This window comes from Poecilia mexicana, unplaced genomic scaffold (assembly GCF_051168715.1).
Source record: "Poecilia mexicana isolate PSO_F unplaced genomic scaffold, ASM5116871v1 scaffold_4, whole genome shotgun sequence".
Classification (NCBI taxonomy): domain Eukaryota; kingdom Metazoa; phylum Chordata; class Actinopteri; order Cyprinodontiformes; family Poeciliidae; genus Poecilia; species Poecilia mexicana.
This window is the reverse complement of record NW_028263373.1, coordinates 10,263,350-10,285,822: the sequence shown is the minus strand read 5'-3', so window position 1 is coordinate 10,285,822 and position 22,473 is coordinate 10,263,350. Positions and strand designations below refer to the sequence as shown.

At 40.8% G+C, this 22,473-nt stretch overlaps 2 protein-coding genes across 2 annotated transcripts in view; both read right to left on the bottom strand.

Moving 5' to 3' along the window:
• rgl1 (ral guanine nucleotide dissociation stimulator-like 1) overlaps positions 1-11,207 on the bottom strand; it is a 35,048-nt gene extending 23,841 nt beyond the window's left edge. The window contains exon 1 of the mRNA XM_015009101.2: positions 9,945-11,207. Coding sequence (XP_014864587.2) covers positions 9,945-10,106 — 162 coding nt within the window. The 5' untranslated portion in view covers positions 10,107-11,207. The remainder of the gene's footprint in view (positions 1-9,944) is intronic.
• Positions 11,208-16,230: 5,023 nt separating this feature from the next.
• Positions 16,231-22,473, bottom strand: part of colgalt2b (collagen beta(1-O)galactosyltransferase 2b) — a 28,762-nt gene continuing 22,519 nt past the window's right edge. The window contains exon 12 of the mRNA XM_015009108.2: positions 16,231-20,821. Coding sequence (XP_014864594.1) covers positions 20,548-20,821 — 274 coding nt within the window. The 3' untranslated portion in view covers positions 16,231-20,547. The remainder of the gene's footprint in view (positions 20,822-22,473) is intronic.

Sequence of the window (22,473 nt, the reverse complement as noted above, 5' to 3'; positions counted from 1 at the left end):
TTTGCTGCATTAAGCACAGCCTCTCTGTGCGAATATCTCAAGAAACGGACCAGGATACTTCGAGGTGGTTTATTCGGGGCCGGAGCAGGAGCCAAAGCCCTGTGGGCCCGTTCGATCTCCAATGCTGGGTGCTCAGCTGGTAAACCGACCAAGGTCGGTAGCATTTCTTGGAGAAAGTCCACAAGCGGAGTGTTGCCCTCTACTTTCTCTGGTAAATTAATGATTTTTAAATTTTTACGCCGACCACGGTTCTCCAGGTCATCTATTTTTAGCTGTAGCTGTTCCACTATCTTCTCCATGGTGGCTATGCTTGTCCCATAGGCGCCGAGGTTGTCCTCTGTCCCGGAGATTCTCCCCTCGGCCTCCTCCATGCGCTTTTCCAAGTCCGCCGCTCTGCTAGAAAGCAGCGACAGGGAGCTCTCGACCGAACCGACAGAAGTCTTTAAATCGCCCAATGCGACATCAATAGTATCGAGTCGGGTGCCTATGGATGCATCCATATCTTTCATCCGGGAGGCCAACGACTTTACCTCAAATAATATCAGCTCCATTGTAGTTTGGTCGGCTAGCTCCGAGACATTAGCACTGACCTCACCCTGACTTGAATCTTTCGGAACGGTTTTCTTCCTGGTGGAGGAGCCCGACGGGGAAAAAATAGGGAAATCTTTTTCACGTTGTGTTCGAGGCATCCCCGGAATGTTTCAAAGTAGATAAGAACGAGTTTAACTGGAGGTAGATGTAAAATTATTTTTAGCCTGGAGCGGAGAAGAGCCTCAAGCGTCCATCTTGGTCCGTACCCACGTGATCTCCCCCGCACTTTTAAATTTCAATAATCAGAATACCGAAATTGTTTCCGTTGTTTTAAAAGGTTTATGTCAGTCTGCCTTTTCCCCATCGATACGCTTCCCGACCCCCCTGCACCTCAGGATAAAAAAAAAAAAAAACCCGAGGTGCACATTGCGCAAAACTCTGAAACAGGAGAAGCGGGACATAAAACGGAGCGACGAACTAGATGTGAATTATGGCATAAAAACAGAGAATCCGACCCTGAACAGTGAAAAATCAACACATGATGTGAAACACATGACGATTAGGCGGCGCAGCAGGTGATGGATGAAGATTAATGATGGTCAATAAACGATAAAATAAATCTAGCAACAGGAAAGAAACTAAAGTGGACATAGCAATAAACCAAGAGAGGATGATACTAATCAAAGGAAACTAAATGGGAATGAATGAAGAACAAAATGCAAGAATAAACAGAGGAATAAACTGGTATGGCAAGACCTTTGGAGCAATACTTAATACAGAGGATGTATGGCAAGAATAAACAGACACTATTTCCAGATAAAAGGTAAAATAATATTGTTGAAGTGCCATGGGTTTGTTGAGACCATATCTAATACTGAGAATAAATATATCTTACAGACCATAACAGTAAAGAACTTATCACTTATTTATGTTTTAATTAGATTTGATATATTTATTTCTTCAATATTAATTTTCATGTCAGTGTTGATGTCATGAGGCTGATGACTCCATGATACTTTCAATTTGACTCATTAGGATTAGATTAAGAACCAGATTTGTTCTTTGTAATTTCTGTCCAGTAAAACTATTAATCTATAAATCAATAGACAGGTCTATATGAAGATATAATCCATGTTTCTGTCTCATATTTGTATGGCATTAAAAGGACCTGGAACTTTTGTTTTTCCAATGACAGCACTGGTTTGCACAATAAATGCGATGTGGGCGAAGTTTTATGAATGATACTCTAATGTCCCATTCTCCTGAAGGCAGCACAGAGCTGCACCACCAGAAACAGACAAACACTGAAGAGAAGAAGAGCTATGATTAATGTAGTTACAGTTCTATCCATGTTTTAATGTTGCAGAGCTCAGTCGGTTTACAAATAGTCCAAAGTTTAAACTGGCATGTTGCACATCTTATCTGTTCATTTTGTGGAATATTTAACAACTAGAAAATGGCACAAAATAAGAATATTTTTTCCAGTCTGATTGGCTGCTGTTAGACCTACTGATTTTAACTTGAATGTTCATTGCATTTTTCGTAGACAGCTGTGAAAATAATTTCTATTCTCATGGCTTTTTTGATCTCTGGGAAATTATTTTTGATGATAAATACAGAAACAAGCATAAAAATCAAAACATCTACAATAGTGATAGTAATATTAATAATAAAATAATAGTCAGTGCAAAGTAGCCTACAAATTCTTTGGTGGGGGGCGGTGAGGGACCTGGATAAAGGCTAGGGGGGTGCTGGCCCAAAAAAGGTTGAGAAACACTGCTATAAGAGAATCCCTACATTATTCCAAAGGAGAACGTATAACATTGGATTTATAGCTGTATCGTTTTCTTCTCGTCTTCATTCTCTTCCTTCAGCACTTTTTTAAGGTAAAAAAATGGGTGGACGGATAATTCAATATTATACAACATCACTCTATAAATTGTGTCTCAGTCTGTCTCTAACTGCTAAAAGCCAAAGGGTTCAGTGAGGTTGGATGTTTTAAAGCCCAGCAGTGATCCAGCATTGTAATTCAGACCATTTCCCTGTCCAAGGTTTTCCCTCTCTGTGGATGCCTAGTGACGTAATTCCACTCAGGAAAGTCCTTGACCAGAGCGGATCCTTTCTTAGAATTACTCATCAAAGGAGTCCTGCCATTATCCGGCCTCTCAAGTGCTCTCTCCTCTGCTCCACGGACGGCACCGTGAGCTACAACACCCACAGAAAGGGGACATAAACAGGAGGAGCACAGCGAGCGCTGTTATTGCACCACAGTGGGGGGCAGGGGGGTAACGCACATTCCAGGAAATCTCCCGTTTCCTGCCCTCAGCCTCCTGACTCCAGCGAGGCTGCTGTCCTCATACCTGACCGGCTCGGGAGCCTTTCTGCTGGCCTGAAAGCGAGGTCACAAAAAACTGACCAATGAGGGGGAAGCAAAGGAGACCCGAAAGAGGCACAGAGGAGCAGGTAGCAGCAGCAGCAAAAGCAAGGGATGCTTGAGTGAAAGAAAGACAAAGACAGCAACTGTGAGAATCCCGAGCTGCCCTTGTAGCATCTCTGTTTATGTACGAGATAAGGAGGTCATGTATCCGACAAAGTGCAGCACACTACTGTCGAGATTAGCTCGAAAAGAACATTATCTCAAGTTTGGGGAGTGAGAGACCGAGTTGTTCACAGCTCAAACAGAAACCGAGAAGAGCCGCGCTGACCGGAAGACAAGAGTGACGCAACTGGACAATCTCTCCCTGCCTCGGAGAGAGAACAAATCATTCCTCAATTTCAAACAGGAAGGCGAGAGAACGGGAAGTATCTGTCAGGGAAAATCTGTTACACCTCGAAACGATGCGCACTCCTGAAATAATCTCTGCTTTCAAATCGTTTAAATCCCGTGTGTCTGTGTCTGTGTATGTGTGTGTGTGTGTGTATGCAAAGGAATATGCATGATGCCTTTGCTTCTGGTCGGAATGTTTGCATGTGGTTGATGACTTTGGGTTGCTAAAAGCATGCCTCCCAGTAGAGGGCAGAGTTTATAAACCAAAGTGTTTACCCAGAGTCAGCAGAGATTTTAGAGAGAGCAGGCCGGGAGGGGAGAGAAAAAGAGCACTGGAGTTATAACTCAGGGTGATATGTTTTAGCTTCACAGACTTTACAAACGAGACAGTTAAAGCTGAAATGGGGCATTTAAGTGAAAGATAATCAGCGGGGTAGGGAGAGTGCATGAATAAACAAAACGCTGCAAGATTAAAAGTTGAGACCATCTGGATTTGCGTCCTCCTTTTATTTCCTTCTGCCCCAGTCTCGGTCGAATGAACTTTTTGTTGAAGGAGTTGCATTAAAGCTCACTCTGCCTCTCTCTCTCCTCTGCACTCTTATGTCACGTCTCTATTTACTCCCCTTAGATCTTTTGTCCGAGCTGTTGTTGAGCTGTCTCTGGTTGGGTGACATCATTGGTTTCCAGTAAAGTCCAAAACTGCAGACAGCCCCCCCTCCTACTCCCCTCTTTTTCTTCTTCTTCTTCTCCTGCTCCTCCTCCGAGCTCAACATGGAAGCGCTCTTAAAGGAAAAATGTTAAGTCCAGGTGTTGCATTATTCTTACAGCTGCCAAAATGAGGCTGAGCTTAAATAAAACTGAAATAAAACATGTTTTTCAGACTCTGCGTGGGCTGAAAACCTAGGAGGATTCAAGGGTGATTCAGATGGTGATAAGTTTAGAGTTTTTTTTTTTTTGTATTTAGAGGAATTGCCAAAAAAAAAAAAAAAAAAAAAAAAACACTAAACGGTTCCAGAAAACCCTTCCCCCGCATGAGCCCTCGAGCCTTGACCCCCCTTGAATCTAAGCCCTGCTAAGCCTGGAATGAATCGGCCTGAACTGGCTTGGATGTCTGTCTGTCTGTCTGTCTGTCTGTCTGACCCCGTCAGCTAATGAGAGCTGGACCATCTGTTGCCCAGCAAGTAGATCCAGACCCGAAGTTGTCACATTCGCAACAACAACAAAAAAATAATAACACACGGCGTCAATCAAACGAGCAGCAAGCCAGCGACGACCGCTGCCACTGTAAAACTCAAAACACTGGAAAACCACAGCAACACACAAATGTAGCAAGAGGAAACGTGCTAAAACTTTTTTTTTTTTTTTCTTAAACATTAAGTATCATGGAGTTCTGGGGTTTTTCTTAAACCGTTTGTTTACTCAGCTCATGATCACTGTAGGAAATGAAACTGCAGCCAAGCGCAGACGGAGGCCATAACGCAGCAGAAAGAGGGCAGTAATTCAACTGTGGCACAGAAACATGCGTCGACAACACAGCCGTTACCATAGCGTTGACCAAAATGTGACATGCTCTAAAATTTTAACAGCACATAAAGCGAAACAAAACTAATGCATGGCTGGATTTCCTGCGCTGCATTTTTCTGTTTACATCCTTTTTATGACGCAGGAAGGTTTTTTTTTATTTTTTTATTCATGGGCATCTGCTGACACGGGCACTGACTGAATGCTGAGCAGTCGCATTAAAAAGAGCGCAACACAAGTCCTGAGCACACACACACACACACAAAAAAAAAATCTTAGCAGTGGCAGCTTGATCCCAGTCATGCGTCCTGGCTAAAGCTGCATGTGCTGCCTGAGCGGGAAAAGAGAGAGAATTAAGTGTGTGCATGTGTTTGGGAGGGGACACCTAACCATAACCCCCTCCTCCCCGCAACACACACATACACACACACGTACCCAGATCCTTTTATGTAGCCATCAAGCCATGAAACACACACATACACTTAGTTGCACGTGCCGCCATCAAGAGCACTAGCACTGCCATATGGTGCAATGAATTTCTGCCCCAGTTAAGGGAGCTGCTGGTGTTGTGTTGCTGCTCTGAGACAACATGGGGGCGACAGCGACAGTGTCAGCAGCATTGACTTTTCACACCAGTCCTGTTATATGAACTAATTAGGTCCAGGATCGCGACCTCTGCCGAGCCGCAGGCGCAGAGACGGCTTTACAGGCAGGAGGTCGCTTGGAGAGACTAAACAGCATCTAAAGTGCTCAACTGATTAAGAAGGTCATGCTTTGGCAATGGCGCGGTTTGAAACATGAGAAACAGCAGAGATTTCCAAAAACGAAAAAAAGACCTCGACTGTTCCACGACTTGAAATGGATGTTTGCGAACTTTGTCAAGCCTTAATGAAAGTCCACCGCAACCAGAAGTCACAAAAATAACAAACAGAGTCCACCTGATGATAGTTTATTTAAATTTATGGAATTAATTTATTGAATGATTATTTTATTGAAAGTGTTGTATTGTCATGATATTAAAGTAATCTAATATATCATTGATGTTTTTGAGATATTGTTTTTGTTAGTTTTTTTCCCTTTCTTTTACATATTTCTTTCAGCAAAAAGAAAAGGAAAAAAGAAAGAAAATACCCTGATTAGAATATATCTATAAAATGGTGGCTCTATAAAAATGACACGTATTACACAAGGAAGCAGGATGGTGGCAGCACTATGCTGTGGGGGAAGCTTTAGTTCCTGAGGTGCAGGCAAACTGGTCAAAGTTGAACAGTGGAATATGGATTGATGGATTAAGCACTAAAAATACAACCAGTGGTTTATATCAAAGCAAATGCAGCTAGTAAACATCTGTAAATATAACTGAGAATCTGTGGCAAGACTTAAAAAGTGATGTTTACAGATGTTCTCCATCTGAATGAGCTTAAGGTTTTTTACTAAGAGGACAAAACAAAGTAGTTCATGATTTATTGTCCGAAGCTGAATCACATTGTTCTCTGGCTGGAAGTGGGCAGAAGCTTAAAAATAAAGCGGAAAAGACAAAAGATGTTTCTACACTGCTAAAAAAAAAAAAAAAATCAAATTTATAGTTCAGTGAAGTTTGCTCAGCAGTATGTGGAAAAGTTTAACATGTTTATAAATAGTTTTGCCTATTGATGAGTTCACCAGAAGGAAGTTTCTGCCCAGCTTTGACACCGTCCCAATTATCCTTCATTGTATTGGTGTCAAAACCGAGAAACAACCAGGTCAAAGGTTACGAAAACCAGTCGCATCCGGATGAATGAACCCCGTTTGGAGTGTTGAAATCGTTGACAAGTCATCAAAACACATGACAGGCAGAAAAAGAGCCAAAACATCAGAACTGGAAACACTGAGACGTCACAGAGCCTCGGCATGAAACGTGCTCTTCCCGGTGCAGCGAGGCAGAAAAGGGGAAGAAGGAGCGCCAACTCAGCTTTCTTGCTTTCTTTCAATGGAAAACACAGAATCATCAAAATTCTCTGTCATTCCCCTTCTTCTCTTTTTCTCCTCATTTTCTTTGCATAAAGTAACTTCTGTGTTTCCGCTAACCAACCAGCTGAGGTTGTTGAACTTGCCCTGCTGAGGGGGCAGAGGATATTCCCTCTGCTGGAGCTTTTATTGATGGACTTGTGGCTTAATTACATTGCCCTCTAAGTGGGTAGTAAAAAAAAAAAAAAAAAACTTCTGAGGCTTTAAAATAAAGCCTCAGAGGCAAGACACACTTATGTGTCTTAATGTCACTTGGTTAATTGCAACGCATCTGGTATCGGAAAACTCGTTGCTCTCATGCTTTCAAGTTACTGAATCAATGTATCCAGCGGTTTGTGTGAACTGACATCGGTCCTGATAATGACTGACGCCTCAGCACTCTTTCTTCATCTCTGGCCTGAACTGTGGACTTGACAGTTTTCCCCAGCAGCACGGCGTGGAGAAACTAGAGCAAGTCAGTGGCTCTGTCGCTCGCACTGTTTCATAACCTCCTTGCAAGGAGGCAAAGGTAAAGGGAGGAGGGCGTCAAACACCTGACACCCGTAAAGTCAAAGTAGCCTGCGTCAGCACCGGGCAGAGGCTAAACTCGTAAACGTGTCTTTTTAATCACAAAATGTGATCCATTTGGTGGAGAAGAGCAGCGTTGGATTTTTTTTTTTTTTCAAATGGCGCTAACGTGTTAGCACCGCCAACAGCTCTGTTGGATCCTTGCATAACTTTATGGAAAGAGCTTTGCTCTCTCAATAATCATGCTGTCAAAATGTCATTCCGGCTGAGGAGGCGATGATAAGTCGACTCAGTGAAAACAGTCACGGGGATGAGCCCCGTACGGCAGAGTTCATGCAAGTAATCTGAGTCCTCAGAGGGTGTCTGCCAGCTAACCTCCACTCTCATCGCCCCCTGGAACAATTGGAGGAAACGGGGCTCTGTGATGGGGCCGAGTTTCGGCCAGGATGTCAGATAGGCAGCGAGGAGGATGACCTGCCGAACTTAAAAACACTTAACATGCGCATCGCAGCGAAACTGCGATCCTATTCAGATTGAGGAAGGGGTGAAAAGGACTACAGATTCAGCTCTTCAGTAGTGCAAACCCGTCAAACTGCTTTGAAGAGCTTCCCCTCCCATCAATTTTTTTTTTCCATCTACAAAATGGAAAATACAAAATTTGGAGCTGTAAATACGGACAATGTCTGAGTTTGTCCCTGAAAGGGGGATATTTCCTGCCCGTTTGTAGTTTTCTGTACTCTGATCAGCTGCTGTAATAAACATGAGCTGCCAGTGAGAACTTCATCAGAGTTATTTTGAATTGGTCAGAGATTATGATCTGTCACATTTTATGAAAACTGACTGGTCCAAATGGTTGTGGAAGCAAAATAAATTGGCATACTTTGCAAAACAATGTTTCCTGATAATGCTACACATTTTAATGCGTTTTGAGCATTTTTATGACCATTTATCTTCATAATTCACAGGAATACTCAAGAATACGAAAAACACAAACCCACACACCGTAAAATAATGCACATAGGTATGAAAAGGGACAAAACAGAGGTAGTAGGAAGGATGGAACGGCAAAAATTTGGATGCCAAATGGGGGTAAAATTTGGTTTATTTCTTTCTTTCTTAACACGTATTGATAAACCAGAAAATCAGAAAATCTCTCATTAGTTCTCCGAATAAGAAAAGTCACAAGAAAAATGAATTCTTCCTTTAAAGGTCAAGACTGGGTTTAGTTTTTAAATTAAAATATACTTATGCTTCAGCTTTAATGTGTAAACTCAATAGAAGACACTTTGTGATGCCCAGTCGCAGCGTCTCAGTTGGTGATGGTTGATGGTTACAAGAACAATTAAATTTACTGCAGTACATTTAAATTCACCAACAAATCCACCTTGTTCTTACTTTTTAAAAGTCTAAAAACATTTTTTAGTTTCCAAATCACACATTTAACCAAAGGCTGCCTGTTGATGTGTGAAGCAGGCAGGGTTCTTCTTTCAGACATGAAAAGGCTCTTTCTCTGATAATTACATGGACGTTACAAAAGTTAATTAATTATTTTTTTCTCCAATCAAAAGGAAACTCATGAGAGAATAATTAAAGACCTTCAGGCAGTTTTCAGATTTCACCCTCTCTACTTAGAAAAAGTCTATGTGGTCATGGAAAACAGTGTGTCCTTGCACACAGTTATCAATAATAATCTGGTGCTTCTGCAGGTTGATTTCTGTTAGAGTAATAAAAAAAAGACGTGCATGATAGCTCTGAAAGTAGCATCAGCCGCATTTATGTTAGTCTCGGCAACTGGTCAACATTTACCATGCTAAGAATAGAATTGGAGAAAAAGTGAAGTCAGTCAGCAAGACGCAACACCCAAAACACAGAAACCATGTAATAGTCGGCGGTTATGGTAAAAATGAATCACCGATTTATACGAATCCAGCTGTCCTTCAGTCTGCGCCACCAAAGATTGCTGTAGAGTGTGAATTATTGCACTGCGACTTGTCAATTCAATGCATAAAATGTCACCAAGAAGGAGCCAAGAGATGGGCTGATGCTCCCCATCACAAGTCAGCTGCTTAGGGGTTTACATGCCGTTAATTGGGATTTTTCTAGTGAATTAAGTTGAATTTTAGTGTAACTAAGCAAGAGCTGTTTTTTTTTTTTGTTTGTTTTTCTTTCCAGGATATTTTTCCCATCACTGTCCTTCACTTTCTCAAAGTCAGGGAGCTCTTCTAACCAAACAGACCTTGAAGAAGTTACAAACACAGCTGATATCGCTGACCCTCGCTGCATATCTTTAAATGCTTTCAATTCCAAGCTTCGTTTTCAGATATTCATGTTTTACTCCCCATGTTCTAGCAAATTTCCTATCTACATTAAACCTCCCCACACCCCCAAAAAAAAAAACAAACAAACAAAAAACAAAAAGCAGTAGAAAGCACAAACCGCAACACCTCACACATACCGAGCGACAACAACACAAGGCATCTGGTAACAGCTGGTAACGTCTGCCGGATTGTTTAAGGAGACAGGAAGGATCTGTGCTTTCCAAGAAATGGAAACAAGATTTCAATAGACACAATCACTCTCGGTTTATGTGGACAACAGGTGCGGTACTGACCCAGTGGTGAGGGCTGCTCTCTGGGGAGCGAGGCTGGTACCTCTGCAGAGTGACACCTCCCTCCCCCTCCAGCAGCAAGGTGCTATCCAGGTCGGGGCAGTGGTTGAGCTGGACGCTGATGGGCAGAGACAGTAGGGTGGCCAGAGGGCAGTGGGAGATCATGGCGGCCACCTGCTTCAGCGGCAGGGATGACAGGGATGGCAAGGCATGCTGCAGTCTTGACGGCAGAGTGGAACGAGCTTTTGGTCTTCTCCACTTGCTGGAACTCAGGATGGAGAAGATGCAACTCCTTGGGGGACAAACAAGTTTCTTGCCAGATAAGTCAGTCCTCCTCTCAGTGGCCAGGGTTTCTCTGAATCTTTGTCTTACTCTCTTCTGCTTGCTTTGTTATTGTTTTTTTTTTTTTCCTTCTTACTCCTCAGCACACATGAAGTTCAGTGTGCCGGCAGCTCTACACCACGAGTGATTAAAGTCTATTGTCTCTCTTTCTGTTTTCACCTCCTGCATTCATCACAAGAGGAGGGAGGAGTCATGGCTCGGTGGCCCTGCCCCTCCACCCCTCCTCCCCGCCTTAGAAAAAAAAAAAAGAAAACAGACCAGGGACCAAGGAGAGTTTGAATGTGAAGAAAAAAAAGCAAAGAATGACAGGAAAGCTGGGATAGAGGGAAGGATGTTAGTGGAGAGTTTCTAAGAATGAACAACAATGGTAACTGTTTAAAAAGAGAGCTGGCTCAGCTGCCGCTGATCAAACTTTAAGCAGAGTTTCGGTTAATGAAAAGTGTTTGGGATATGTTTACATGTGCTCTTGCAATCAAATCTGATTAAAATCCAGCTGATTTTATCTGACAGGTGACTAAAAGAAGGGGGAGTGTGCATTAAACGCCGATGCTTCCTCGCCAAGTTATTAATTATTTAGAGTCTGATTAGCAGCACAGCTTTGTGGCAGCACAAAGGTCAAGCTACCAGAAATGTGTAACGATCATGAACAGAGAGAGAAAAGTGCATGTGTGTAATTAAATGCTCCATATGTAGACCTTACGGGGACCAAAACCCGACGTTGTCTTTGTTTTTTTTTTTCTTCTTTTAATTCTCTTTCATTCATTGGTCTGAGCTGAAAACCTGCGTTTTTGCAATAAATAACTTTGACGGATGCCGGTTTGGCTTTACTGCTTTTCCAGTGGCTGTTTATTTACTGCGAAAACAGGATGCGAGGTTTGATGTTATACTAACGCTTTCAACGGTAGGAAGCAACTTTCATCAGTGGCGCAAAAAGTGGGCATGCAGCGCATGCGGCGCATAGGGGCGCAGCACCAGGGCGGGCCCCAAAACCCCGTCTGGAGGGGGCTGAGGTAAATGTAGCGAGTTTCACCCTTCACGTATCGTCGCCTCGGGGATGTGGGGGGGGCGGGGGGGGGGGGTGAGCGTATGTTTTCCACGCTCCTTCACCTTGACGTTCCTTCCTGGGGAGGGGGTTTCGCATCCACCTGAATAAAGTGTAGTCGCTTTTCATCATCATGCCTTGTACAACATTAACCGGTGAGGCGTCTGTGTGTTTAAGCGTTTTGTGTGTGGGAGACACTCGGAGCTGTGCCTGGTCCCAGATAATCCTCTTTTCTGTGTTTCACGCTTGGCTGGTTCTTATTACGGCGCCGAAGTCGATTCCCCTCACACAAAAGAGACGCCACCACCTCCAAAACAACCTAAATTTGCTCCGTTCAAGACGTCCTGTATGGTCACACTCTCTCTGTTAAGAGGTTGTCACACGACTTTGACTAAAGACACTTCTTCTCAACTTTGTGATTTCATCAATAGTTAAGCCAGAAATATATATTTATATTTCCCACCTTCGCTGGCAGTCTTCACCTGTTAAAAGAAACTGAGCAAACTAGTAAAGATGTGAAATTCCCTATTAGTTAAATGTGTGCTCCTATTTATCTTCAATAATGAAATGTTTAAAACACTATGTTACTCTTGCATAAGAGTTTTATAGCATGTGTCAGAAGGCATGAAGATGATTTATGAATGTAGAATAGATCAGAGAACCTGGGAGGATCCATGAATCACGTTGAACATGAAGAGAGTCCAGAGAAGAGTGTATGAAAGCAGAAATCTAGAAGAAAGGGCTCGTGATTACTGAATTGAGGAAGAGGTGAGTAATTTCACTATTTGTTTAGAGGAGCTGCAGGGAAATAAATTCACTGACCAGAGATGAAATATTCAAGGAAACACCGAGGTCTGGCAAACTAACTACTAGACTAAAATGCTGAAATGATCAGAATGTACAGAAAGACGACAATAACATAAAACTGAAAAACCAAATGACTAAACTCCAAACTCATAGAGTCATGAGAATAATTAAGACATTTAGAAACTTTGTTGCATAGTTTATCAATGCACAATCATATTCAACTATATGCATCATAAGGAGTCTAGTTTGTCAGATTTAAAAAAATATGTCTTCAAAAAGTTAATGTTCAATTTATTTCTATGACATGTTAACAAAAACGATAGCAGCTGACCAAAGTGCTGAACACCCAAAGTAATAAAATAACATAAAAAAAACATAAAATGACAAGACAGGAGACATAAAATAATATAAACATAAAAAACTTCTAAATATTTAGTCTAACTGTGCTGTATGCAGAAAATCATCATCATTAACAAAAATAAAGTCTTTAAAACCATCTGTTTGTAATTATTCAGTGTAATTTGTTCACTTAGTCAATGACGTTATTGTAATAGATTAACTTTTCAATCATTTTCTGATCTGCTGAATCACTGTGTTTCCTTTATTTTTCAAGTAGTATGTATAAGAAATAACTGCAAAAGTAATAAATCAAATACTTGCATGCAAAAATGTCCAAATGATTTTTTATTAGACAATAAAAGAAAATTACATAAATGGCTCTCAATAGTAGATGGGACACCTAAATTAAATGGGGTTTTGCCAATTTAATTTGCCACAGGCCTCTGGCAACATGCTAGAAGTTTTTTCTTTACCTTCTATCCGTTTGTGGAGAGCGTGAGGTGGCAAGACGAACTTAAATATTTCACAAAAATGTTGGTGACGTAAGTGAGGTTGGAAAGAAAAGATTTCTCTGCATGTTTTTGGATCACAACAGCGGTACTTTAATCATCAGGGCATTTTTTTTTTCTGTACTTGTTCTTTTTATTGCCGTTCAGATTACCTGCTGACAGATCCGCTGCCGTGGCACCAGGTAGCCTCACTGGGACTTGAACTGGGTCTAGTTGTGACTCAACATCTGTGTGACTCAGCCTGGCAAAATTCCTCTGTATACATGTTACTCATAAATTTAATGAGACTCAAGCTAAGCTATGTTTTTATTTAGCCGTGATTCATGGTTTGAGATTGAGAAAGAAAGAAAGAAAAACTAAACATACAGCATTAAAATGCCTCTCTAATCAAACCGGATAAATCAGGCTCAGCTCAAGCAAGCGGAGGAAGTGAGTGAGTCTTTCTGTCGTGAATCTGTGTGAGAGCTGGAAGTGAAAGAGAACATGACGAGCGGGAAGGATGAGTAAACATGCTGTCCTGTCAACTTGCTGTCTGACTTCCAGCGAAGCTCCCACTGACTTTTCTTCTGCAGAGAGCTTCGTTTTCCAAAGTCTTGACTTTGTATTGTCCCGTTTGGTGATCTGAACTCAAATGGCAGACAGGATTTACTAAAGCATAGTTACAAAACGAGAGGAAGCAAGATTAGAAAATTCTTGACTTTCTTGTTAAGTCTTAGATTTCAGACCTCCATCCTTACACCTCTCCATGCATCTGGGTTCGTCTTCCTTTTCTCTATTGACGTGTGAGATGCTGACGGTTTCAGTGTGGCCAGCATCAGTTTGCACAGCTGGGAAGCCGAAGCTCTCTTACACACATTATGCACCGAAGTTCTTCACAGCCTGGATCACAAGCAGAAATTTTGACTCTTTCTCCTATTTTCTCTCTCAAACTTAAAAAAAAATAAATAATTGAGGTTATAAAGACAATAGAGATTATTTTACAATGTGTAACACATTCAAATATATTTTATTGGTATTTTATGTAAGAGACAAACACAAAGTTGCACCTAATTGTTTTGTTGTTGTTTTCAGACTTTTTGGTACTGAATCAAATTCAGAGTAAAAAGCGGGCTTCAGTGTGTGTAATTTAATCTCTATTGTTGTTTTTGTTGGGGGTTTTTTAAAGGTCTGAGAGGTAAATTGGAGAATATTAGAGACTAAACACCATCATAAAGACGGACACACCAAACAGCTCAGGGAAGAAGTTGTGGAAAAGTTTAAAGGTGGATCAGAATTTTTAACAACACTGAAAATGGAAAAAAGTTTTAGTGGAGATGTTGCTGTCCACTAAAACTTAAAGGAAGTTTTTAAGAAGTTTTAGTGCTGCCCACTAAAACTTCTTAAAGGAGTTTTAGATAATTAATCGGGGAAGCCGGTGGTTGCTCTAGAGAAGGTGCAGGGATCCACTGTTTAAGTGAAGGAAGTTGTCGACATGAGATCTGCTAGTTTTATAATTCACACATTTTGCTTTCACGGAAGGGTAAAAAGAAAACTGTAAATGAAATTTAATTTCTCTGATGGATTTTCAGTTCACTACATGACAGGTGGAAGAAGGTATTTAGGTCGATATTGATCTCTTTGTCCAGGCTTGAATCCAGTTGAACGGATCTGAAGACTGAAGGGAAACTAAATACATGTGCACAACACTTTTTTGTTTATTTATTTTTTTTTTTGTCTGAAAATGTTTGAAACCTTTCATCCACTTAACTATTGTCAACTAATTGTTGTGTTGTCCTTGATTTTATGGCAATATTACAGAAACTGATTGTAAATACACAAAAACCTGATGAAACTATTAAAGGTGTCTAGAGAATTAAAATCTAAGATTTTTCTTCACATTTCATCAGGCAGTTCTAGAAAGCAGCATTTTGGAAATCAAACCGCAAGCTTAGAAGTATGTATTTAATCACTTTACACCACTGAAAGCACATGACAGCAGGTGAGACTGAGACAAGGTGGCAATACATAACTGGGTTATGTCTAAGGTTATAAAAAGAAAACACTTTACGTAATGAAACGTACTTCCCAAGCAGCACCATCAACTCGTTACTGCTCTCTGGTGGCCAACATCAGAGTAACATGTTTATTTCTCTGAGCGACCAACATTTATAACATTTTCGATATTCACTTAAAACTGTTGAGATCTAATTATTGTTGCAGGACACACACACACACACACACACACACCCCCACCCCCCCCCACACACACACACACACCACACACACACACACACACACACACACACACACACACACACACACACACACACACACACACACACACACACACACACACACTCAATAGATGTCTGAGAAGATCCTGTTGACACTGACGAGTTACTCATCAGCAGAAGGAAGAGGACACAGATAGAGAACAAACACTTTCTCTTGACTGCTGATTGAGAGAGAAGTGAAAACAAGGGGAAAGGTGGAAGCTGGGGAAACATGTTTCTTCCATAATTTCCTTCTCCTTTTGTTCCCTAATGTTTTTTTGTTCCAAACTTATGCATATTTGCATGGTTAGGTCACTCCAGGCCATGTTTAAGGGCATTCTTCAAAAGATGTCTAAAAAGCCTTGAAAGAAATTTTAATCTCTTTTTGCAGTAACATTGAGAAACGTAGAAAAACCCGAGTCTTACTTTATTCGGTGGGTAAAAACATTTTCTTTTTTTAACTTTTGTTGGCATGCCTGACAATTCTTGTAGCATAAATATAATAGGAGAATTTTCTCACTTTGCTTTTTGAGCTGATCAGAGTCTTTGGGATTTGTAAGTTATTAATTCGCAGCTTACTTTTTTGTCGACAGTGACGTTTGTGGTGTTGTTGCCCTGCAGCAAGAAGGCTCTGTGTGTGAATTCTGGATTTCTGTATGGTATTTGCATGTTTTCTCTGTGCATCTCTTGGCTCTCTCTAGGTACACCTACAGTCCAAAAACACGACTGTTTGGAAAATTGGTCTCTCTAAATTTTCCTTAGGAGTTAGCGGGTGTGCACGCCTGTTCTGTGCGTCTCTGTGTTGCCCTGTGATGGACTGGTGGCTTGTCCAGGGTGTACTCTCAGTCTCTCCGATTAGTGCTGGAGAAAGGCACGTCAAAGGATGGAAAATTACAGGAGGAAGGAACCAGATGAGCTAATCAATGAGGGACACTGGCAGTGTAAATAAATGGACAAGGGAATAGTCAAAGCACAAACACGAATGAAAACCAAAATCCTAACAGCCAAAGAATGTAACATTTATGAAGCGTCTGTCCAGGAACAAAAATAGCAACTTCACCTACTTTGACACATTTACTTAACACTGTGCAACTTGAAGTCGTTATTAAGCTCAGCAGCTTCAAGAGCAATGGTGAAGTTGGTTGTTTTTTTTTTTTTTTTTCCAATCACATTATTACTGACTAACTGTCAATCTTTAAGCTTCCTGCCTGTCCAAAGGTCAAGACATCTACCTGGAACTAAATGGGACTAGCCTTTGACAAATATCAACTTAACATACACTCTAACGTACGGTTTACATACATACTTATGGTAAGATAGCCAAAAAAAAAAACAAAAACTAAAAATCCAAACAAATTCACAAAATTAAAAAAAATAAATGAAATCAATAAAGCACAGTGAAACAAACACAGTTTTGTTTAGATATCAGTGGAACCAGTCAATACATTTAAAGCAGTAAAGTATTGCTCCACTACAACTTCTTATTCTAATAAAACATATTGATCTTTAAACATCAGCTCAGTGAACCTTGGACTAACAAGCTACGGATCATTTTGTTACTTCAGTCTCTGTGTTAAAAACATGAATTTAGAAAAACAACCATCAAGACACTCAGTTTGTAACATTAATGTGATTAGACAGCTGATTCTGTGACAAGATTATCACATCAAATTAAACTAAACTAAACTAAACTAAACTAAACTAAACTACCGTTTGTAAATCATTACAATATATAACATCCCCTAATACATATTACTTTCTTTTACTTTCTTATACATATAAGTAACACAAAAGGGGAAAAAATATTAAAAACAAAAAAAGGTATAATAACAATATGAAGTTATTTACACTAGTAAATATTGTTTTCTTATTTAAGAAACAGAATTAAAGGCACACTCTTACGTCCATAATTTCATTATTCCACAATTTCATTCTGAAGACAGAAAATAAAATGTCTGCTAACACAATTTTGCTCCCAATGTGTTTATCACTGATAATGGAGACATGTAGTCCAGAGCTGGTTCCTGAATGCATCACAGGAGTTCAGGTTTGTGACACTCGTCTGCTGCCAAACCATCACTGATGGCTTAAGGTGCACAAGAGGATCATTTAATCTTTAACTACGGTGAACCTTTGCAAACCTCCAGCAGAATTATTTTTATGATCTTTCAGAGTAACATAAACTTTATTGCTGCCTGCTTGGAACATAAAAAACTTTAACTAATTAAAAACTTAACGCCAGTTTCTTCTTCTTCCCCTGGAAAACACCAGATGTCATTAACCAGCTGGTAGAGATGTATGATTATGAATAAAAGTAAGGGCTAGTGTTTGTATTATCAGCTATAACATTAAATCTCAAACTATTGCTCAAACGACTTTTTTTTTTTTTTTTTTTTTTTTTGTGAAACGAAACACTTGAGCTGAGGAGGGAGAGTTTCTACAAGTGAAGTACAAATCATGAGTTGATCATCAACAAGACATTAGATATGAATGTAAAACTTAGGTGTGCTGAATATTTACAGACTTATTACTCCCATATATTCTGCAAACTCTGGTCATTTTTCCTACTTATCACCATACAACCTCAGAGTTATTGCTGCTCATCTGTAATCAGGTCACAGAAGCATTGAATTGGAAGAATCACATATAGTTATGGATGGAAGTAAATTAAACAAAGCTACATGTAAAGTAGAACTGATGTTTACCTTGTAAATCTTGTTAGTCGACGCTAAATAACATCTAGTAACATGCATAACACACCGACTGAAACCCACTTTAAAAATCTATAAGTTCAGTCTTTGCCCAACAGATGGCAGCATAGGACAAAAAAGTTTATTCAAATCCAGCGTTGAAAGGAAGAAACCTACAAATAATTCTTAACAGCAACAAAAATGTACTTTATGGCAACACAGCAGTACAAATAGAAGGATAGTTAATATATTTTGACTCAGTATTTTCAACACAGTTTATTTGTCTAAACATAATCAAATGTTTTTTATTTTCTTTTACTTCGTATTCCAACCCAGCTGAAAGCAATCAATAAATCAAATTAGCCATTCACTTTTCTCCCTTATTCTGCACCAAGTATACAGATTGTTACAAAAGTATTCACACCCCTAAACTTTTTTCTTTTTCTTTTTTGCATTTTGAAATAATTCAGCTGCAAACGTCAAAGTGTTTTTGTTTTCAAAGCTTTACACACAGAAAGAAACTTAATATTGACATTTTAACCTAAATATTAATCAGAACATTTTAACTTCAGCCTCCCTGAATCACTTTGATAAAAACAATTTGAATATGTTTATTATGTAAATAGGTTCACTATCTGGCTGGAAGGTGGACTTTTGTCAAATTCTGAATTTCTTTCTGGACTTTTAGAAGAAAGACATCCCCACAGCATGACGCTGCCACTACTATGCTCCACAGTGGGGCCAATATGTTCAGGATGGTGAGCGGTGTTAGTTTTTGACACAGATCGTGTTTTAAGTGTAATTAGATCCGACTGTCACAAACTGGCTCATTGAAACTTCTGCAGAACTTTTTTTTTTTTTCCAAAACTCTCTGATGTGCTCCTTGATCTCCATGAAGCTGTGTGTTCAACAACATTCTCTATAAATCCTTAAACGCTTCTGCAGAACAGCTGTGTTCTCATTGAGATGTTTCCAATTCTGCACATTTTCTAAATTAAGTGTCCTCTGAAAGCAAGCGGTTTAACCGGTATCCATTTTTGGGAGTTTTTTTTTTATTTGTGAACAGTTAAAAATGAAAGTCGTGAATCTCGTTTCTTGGTCTAAGACATATAATCCCAGCAAAACGCCAAACGTGTGCGAGAACCTCTGCAGGAAACTGCAAATGTCGCTCATAATCCCCCTCAGTCGTGGCTCTACGCTCTCCTTCCATCTTGCACCATCTACAGCGGACAGGAAGCATAAAACTGTGAGACATATTTCACAGAACTGGTCTAACACCAGGAGGCAGCACGCCACAAAGACGGATTGTTCCCTACACGATCCACGCTCAAAACCTTAAATTAACAGGGAGGCCTAAGCTTTTATTGTGTTTCACCACCATCTGTGTAATCCCATTATCTTCATTATAGGAGATTCCCAGGAGGTCATGGGAACATTCAGAGGAAAGTTATGCTTGTTCTAAACCCTTTAAACAATAATATACACAAAGTTAATGACTATTTTAGCCCAGCAGAGAAGAACAAGTGATTTGTCTCAAGAGTTTTAATCTGGCTGAGGGAGGGTTTTTTTCTTTTTTTACTATGTCCAAACACTACCGCCATGTCTGTACAACAACAACAACAACCTGAAGGAGTGTAAAAAGACAGATTACATCTGCCCGCTTAGTCTGCGGAGGCAGATAAAGGAGAAGTGAAGAAGCCATTTTTATTGCTCCAACTCTGCAGCGCAACTCAGCAAAGAAGAGCCCGTGTTCAAGAGAAGAATCCAAAGTCTTTTTTTTAGAGAGAAAAACAAACTCGTATGTTTTTGTGAGATCAACAGAACTGATTAAAACTTTGTTTGTTTCCGTGGCAACAAAACAATGCCGTGAAATATTAACCAAGCAGGACCAGCCTGCTATGAAAGATCCTCTTCCTCCTGCAAGAAAAAAAAATTTAGACCATGAAAAGCATCTGTTGCTGCCCTGCTGCTTGGCAAGAAACCGCTGCATATTTTTATACTTTATTATTTTTTTTTTCTGTTTGCATGACATCATCTGAAAAATGACTCTGGGGTACAAAACGTCAGCCTCCGTCCTCCCACCCACACTCAGTTCTGTAAGAATTACAAATACGAACCAGCGAGCAAAACCTAAGTATAAGTACAGTAGATTTGTTGATGCACAGCTTTGTGACAAAAAAAAAAAGTTTTCGGTCAGCTTTAGGTTTCTTTTTTTCCGCAGCAGTCTCTTAGATGCACATCTGTTCCGCTTAAATAAAAATAACAATCCTTTTGAAGCGTAAAAATGAATTCACAAAAGATTGATTTCCTTTCTTTTCACATCATGTAAATGCTGTCAGCCGACTTCCATGTGTAAAGTCATTCAGGCCAGGACTTAATCCACACTCACCGAGGAGACACATGGAGAATAAATAAGGCTCTTTGTGAAAGTCGTGCTGGCCTTCGTCCCAGAATCTGCGGGCCTTGTCCCTTCCCCCGGAGCGGCAGATACGAGGCTCGTCTGATTTCTGCCGCAATCCACCTGTTTTCAATTGGCATTCAACGCCTTTGTACAGTATCCCAGCACCGGTTTCCTCTTCGAGCGCGCGCACGTGGGACGTTCACCGACTCTCTCGTCCGAATCCATCAGAGCTCGTCGCGCGAGGCTCGGGCAGCGGGAGGCGGCGAGTCTCCGGTGACGCTGTTCTGCGCCACGGGCCGGATGCGGCCCTGCTGGGCCGTCTTGCGGGCGTGCTGCCGGTCCCAGTCTGTGGCGACGGCCTCGTCGTCCCAGATGGTGGAGGTCTCGGTGTCGCTGATGTAGCCCGGCTCGCCGGTGTAGTGGGTGGGATAGAGCAGCAGCGGCTCCACGGAGAAGGCCTTCAGGTCCCGTGGCTCGAAATGGGACATGTACTGAACGCTGAGGAGGATTAGAGAGACAGAAACAATGGAGGATGGTGTTAATCTATTATTAATGTGATTCAAAGTGTCTCGGTGTTTAATATTTCTTGTCCCCAAAACTCTTTCCTTACTTCAGTTTTTTTTCAGATTTTTATTGGGGTTCTCCATTTGCAATAGTATTGTTTCCCTCTCATAGTGTCAATTTCTTACATTACAAAACACAAACTTCAGTGTGTTCTTTTAGTATGGCAGATTGCAACAAATCTGTAATGTTGTTGTTAAAAGACAATCAGCCACAAGTCCAAAAAGGTCACTTCCTCAGTTTTGAAAAACTCTCGACTCATCAGGACCTAAACATTCAGTTCACCCAGAATTTCACTTCCGCCATCACAGACTAACAGGACGGGGTTCCTGCTTCATGTTCCTTTCTTTTTGCAGAAGAATGGGGCCAGGAGTCACTGTACTTATTGTTTTGCAGATTATGCACAAACAACAAAGACATATTTTAAGATTTTACATATGTTTTTTTTTTTTAGCAAATCAATATAGTATATATATATAAAAAAAACAAATCTTATCTCAGTAGAAAACATTTAAAATAGACCAAAGATTGAACAATACTGACAAAACTGTTCATAAAACTTTGTGACTACTAGATGTTCAATAAAAAAAATCTAAATCTAATCATTTTTAGATTAGAAGGCCTACAACAAATGTTTTATACGTTTGCTTCTTGTTGCAGCCGAAGCGAAAGGAGAGCACTGACAAGTGACACGTCACCACGGCAACCCTCACCTTTTGTAAGATCCGAGTAGCTCAGCTCTAATAACACACTCACAGTCACACACACCCTCCACACAATCAAGCCTTTTACACCAAAACGGCTTTTGACTCGTGTCACCTCCGAGTCTTTACATTTATGAATGAAAAGTGAGCTACATGAAAATAATAAAAATGAATAAACGAATAAACCGAAACGTACTTGTGACACATTCTCCTCATAGTCTTTCGATCTTATAGTTTCCTATTTTCTATACCGTTGGAAAATAAATAAACACTCTTTATTTAGTAATTTATAAGCACACACATCGGTGTGTCGAGAAAGAGCCACACAGAGACACACACTGAAACACGCACACATGCACAGTGTTCATCTCAAACCAGCCCCCAGGCTCAGAGCTCTATCAATGGGAATCTTGTCCCTCTGCACCAGCCGGCAGGAAGAGCCACGCTGCTCGACATTCCTCAAAGGGAGGGGGGCAGGAAAAGTGGGTGACACGGCGACGGCGAAGGTGCGCTTTCGACCAGAGCGGAGTGGAGTGGAGCCCCACTTTAAAGATCTAGAGCAACACAGAGGAAGTGTGGAGAAAGACACAAGAGAGAGGTGGAGATGGCCGTGGAGGAAGGTGGGCAGTGGAAGAGGAACGCAGGGCACCAGTGGAAAACCCGAATCCGAAGGGAGAAGAAAATGTTGGCATTGTTTGTCCTGCTCGAGGCACCGTAAGGCACGGCGAGCCCCCAGAACAATCTGTGCCCTGTGTGTGTGAGGAGAGAAGAGGAGAGGAGAGCAGGAAAGCTGTGCTGGACAGAAAGGGAAAACTGGAGAAGCACAGACGTATAAAGAGCCACTAGCAGGAGGCGAACATGAAGGAGGCTGTGGTTTACCACAAA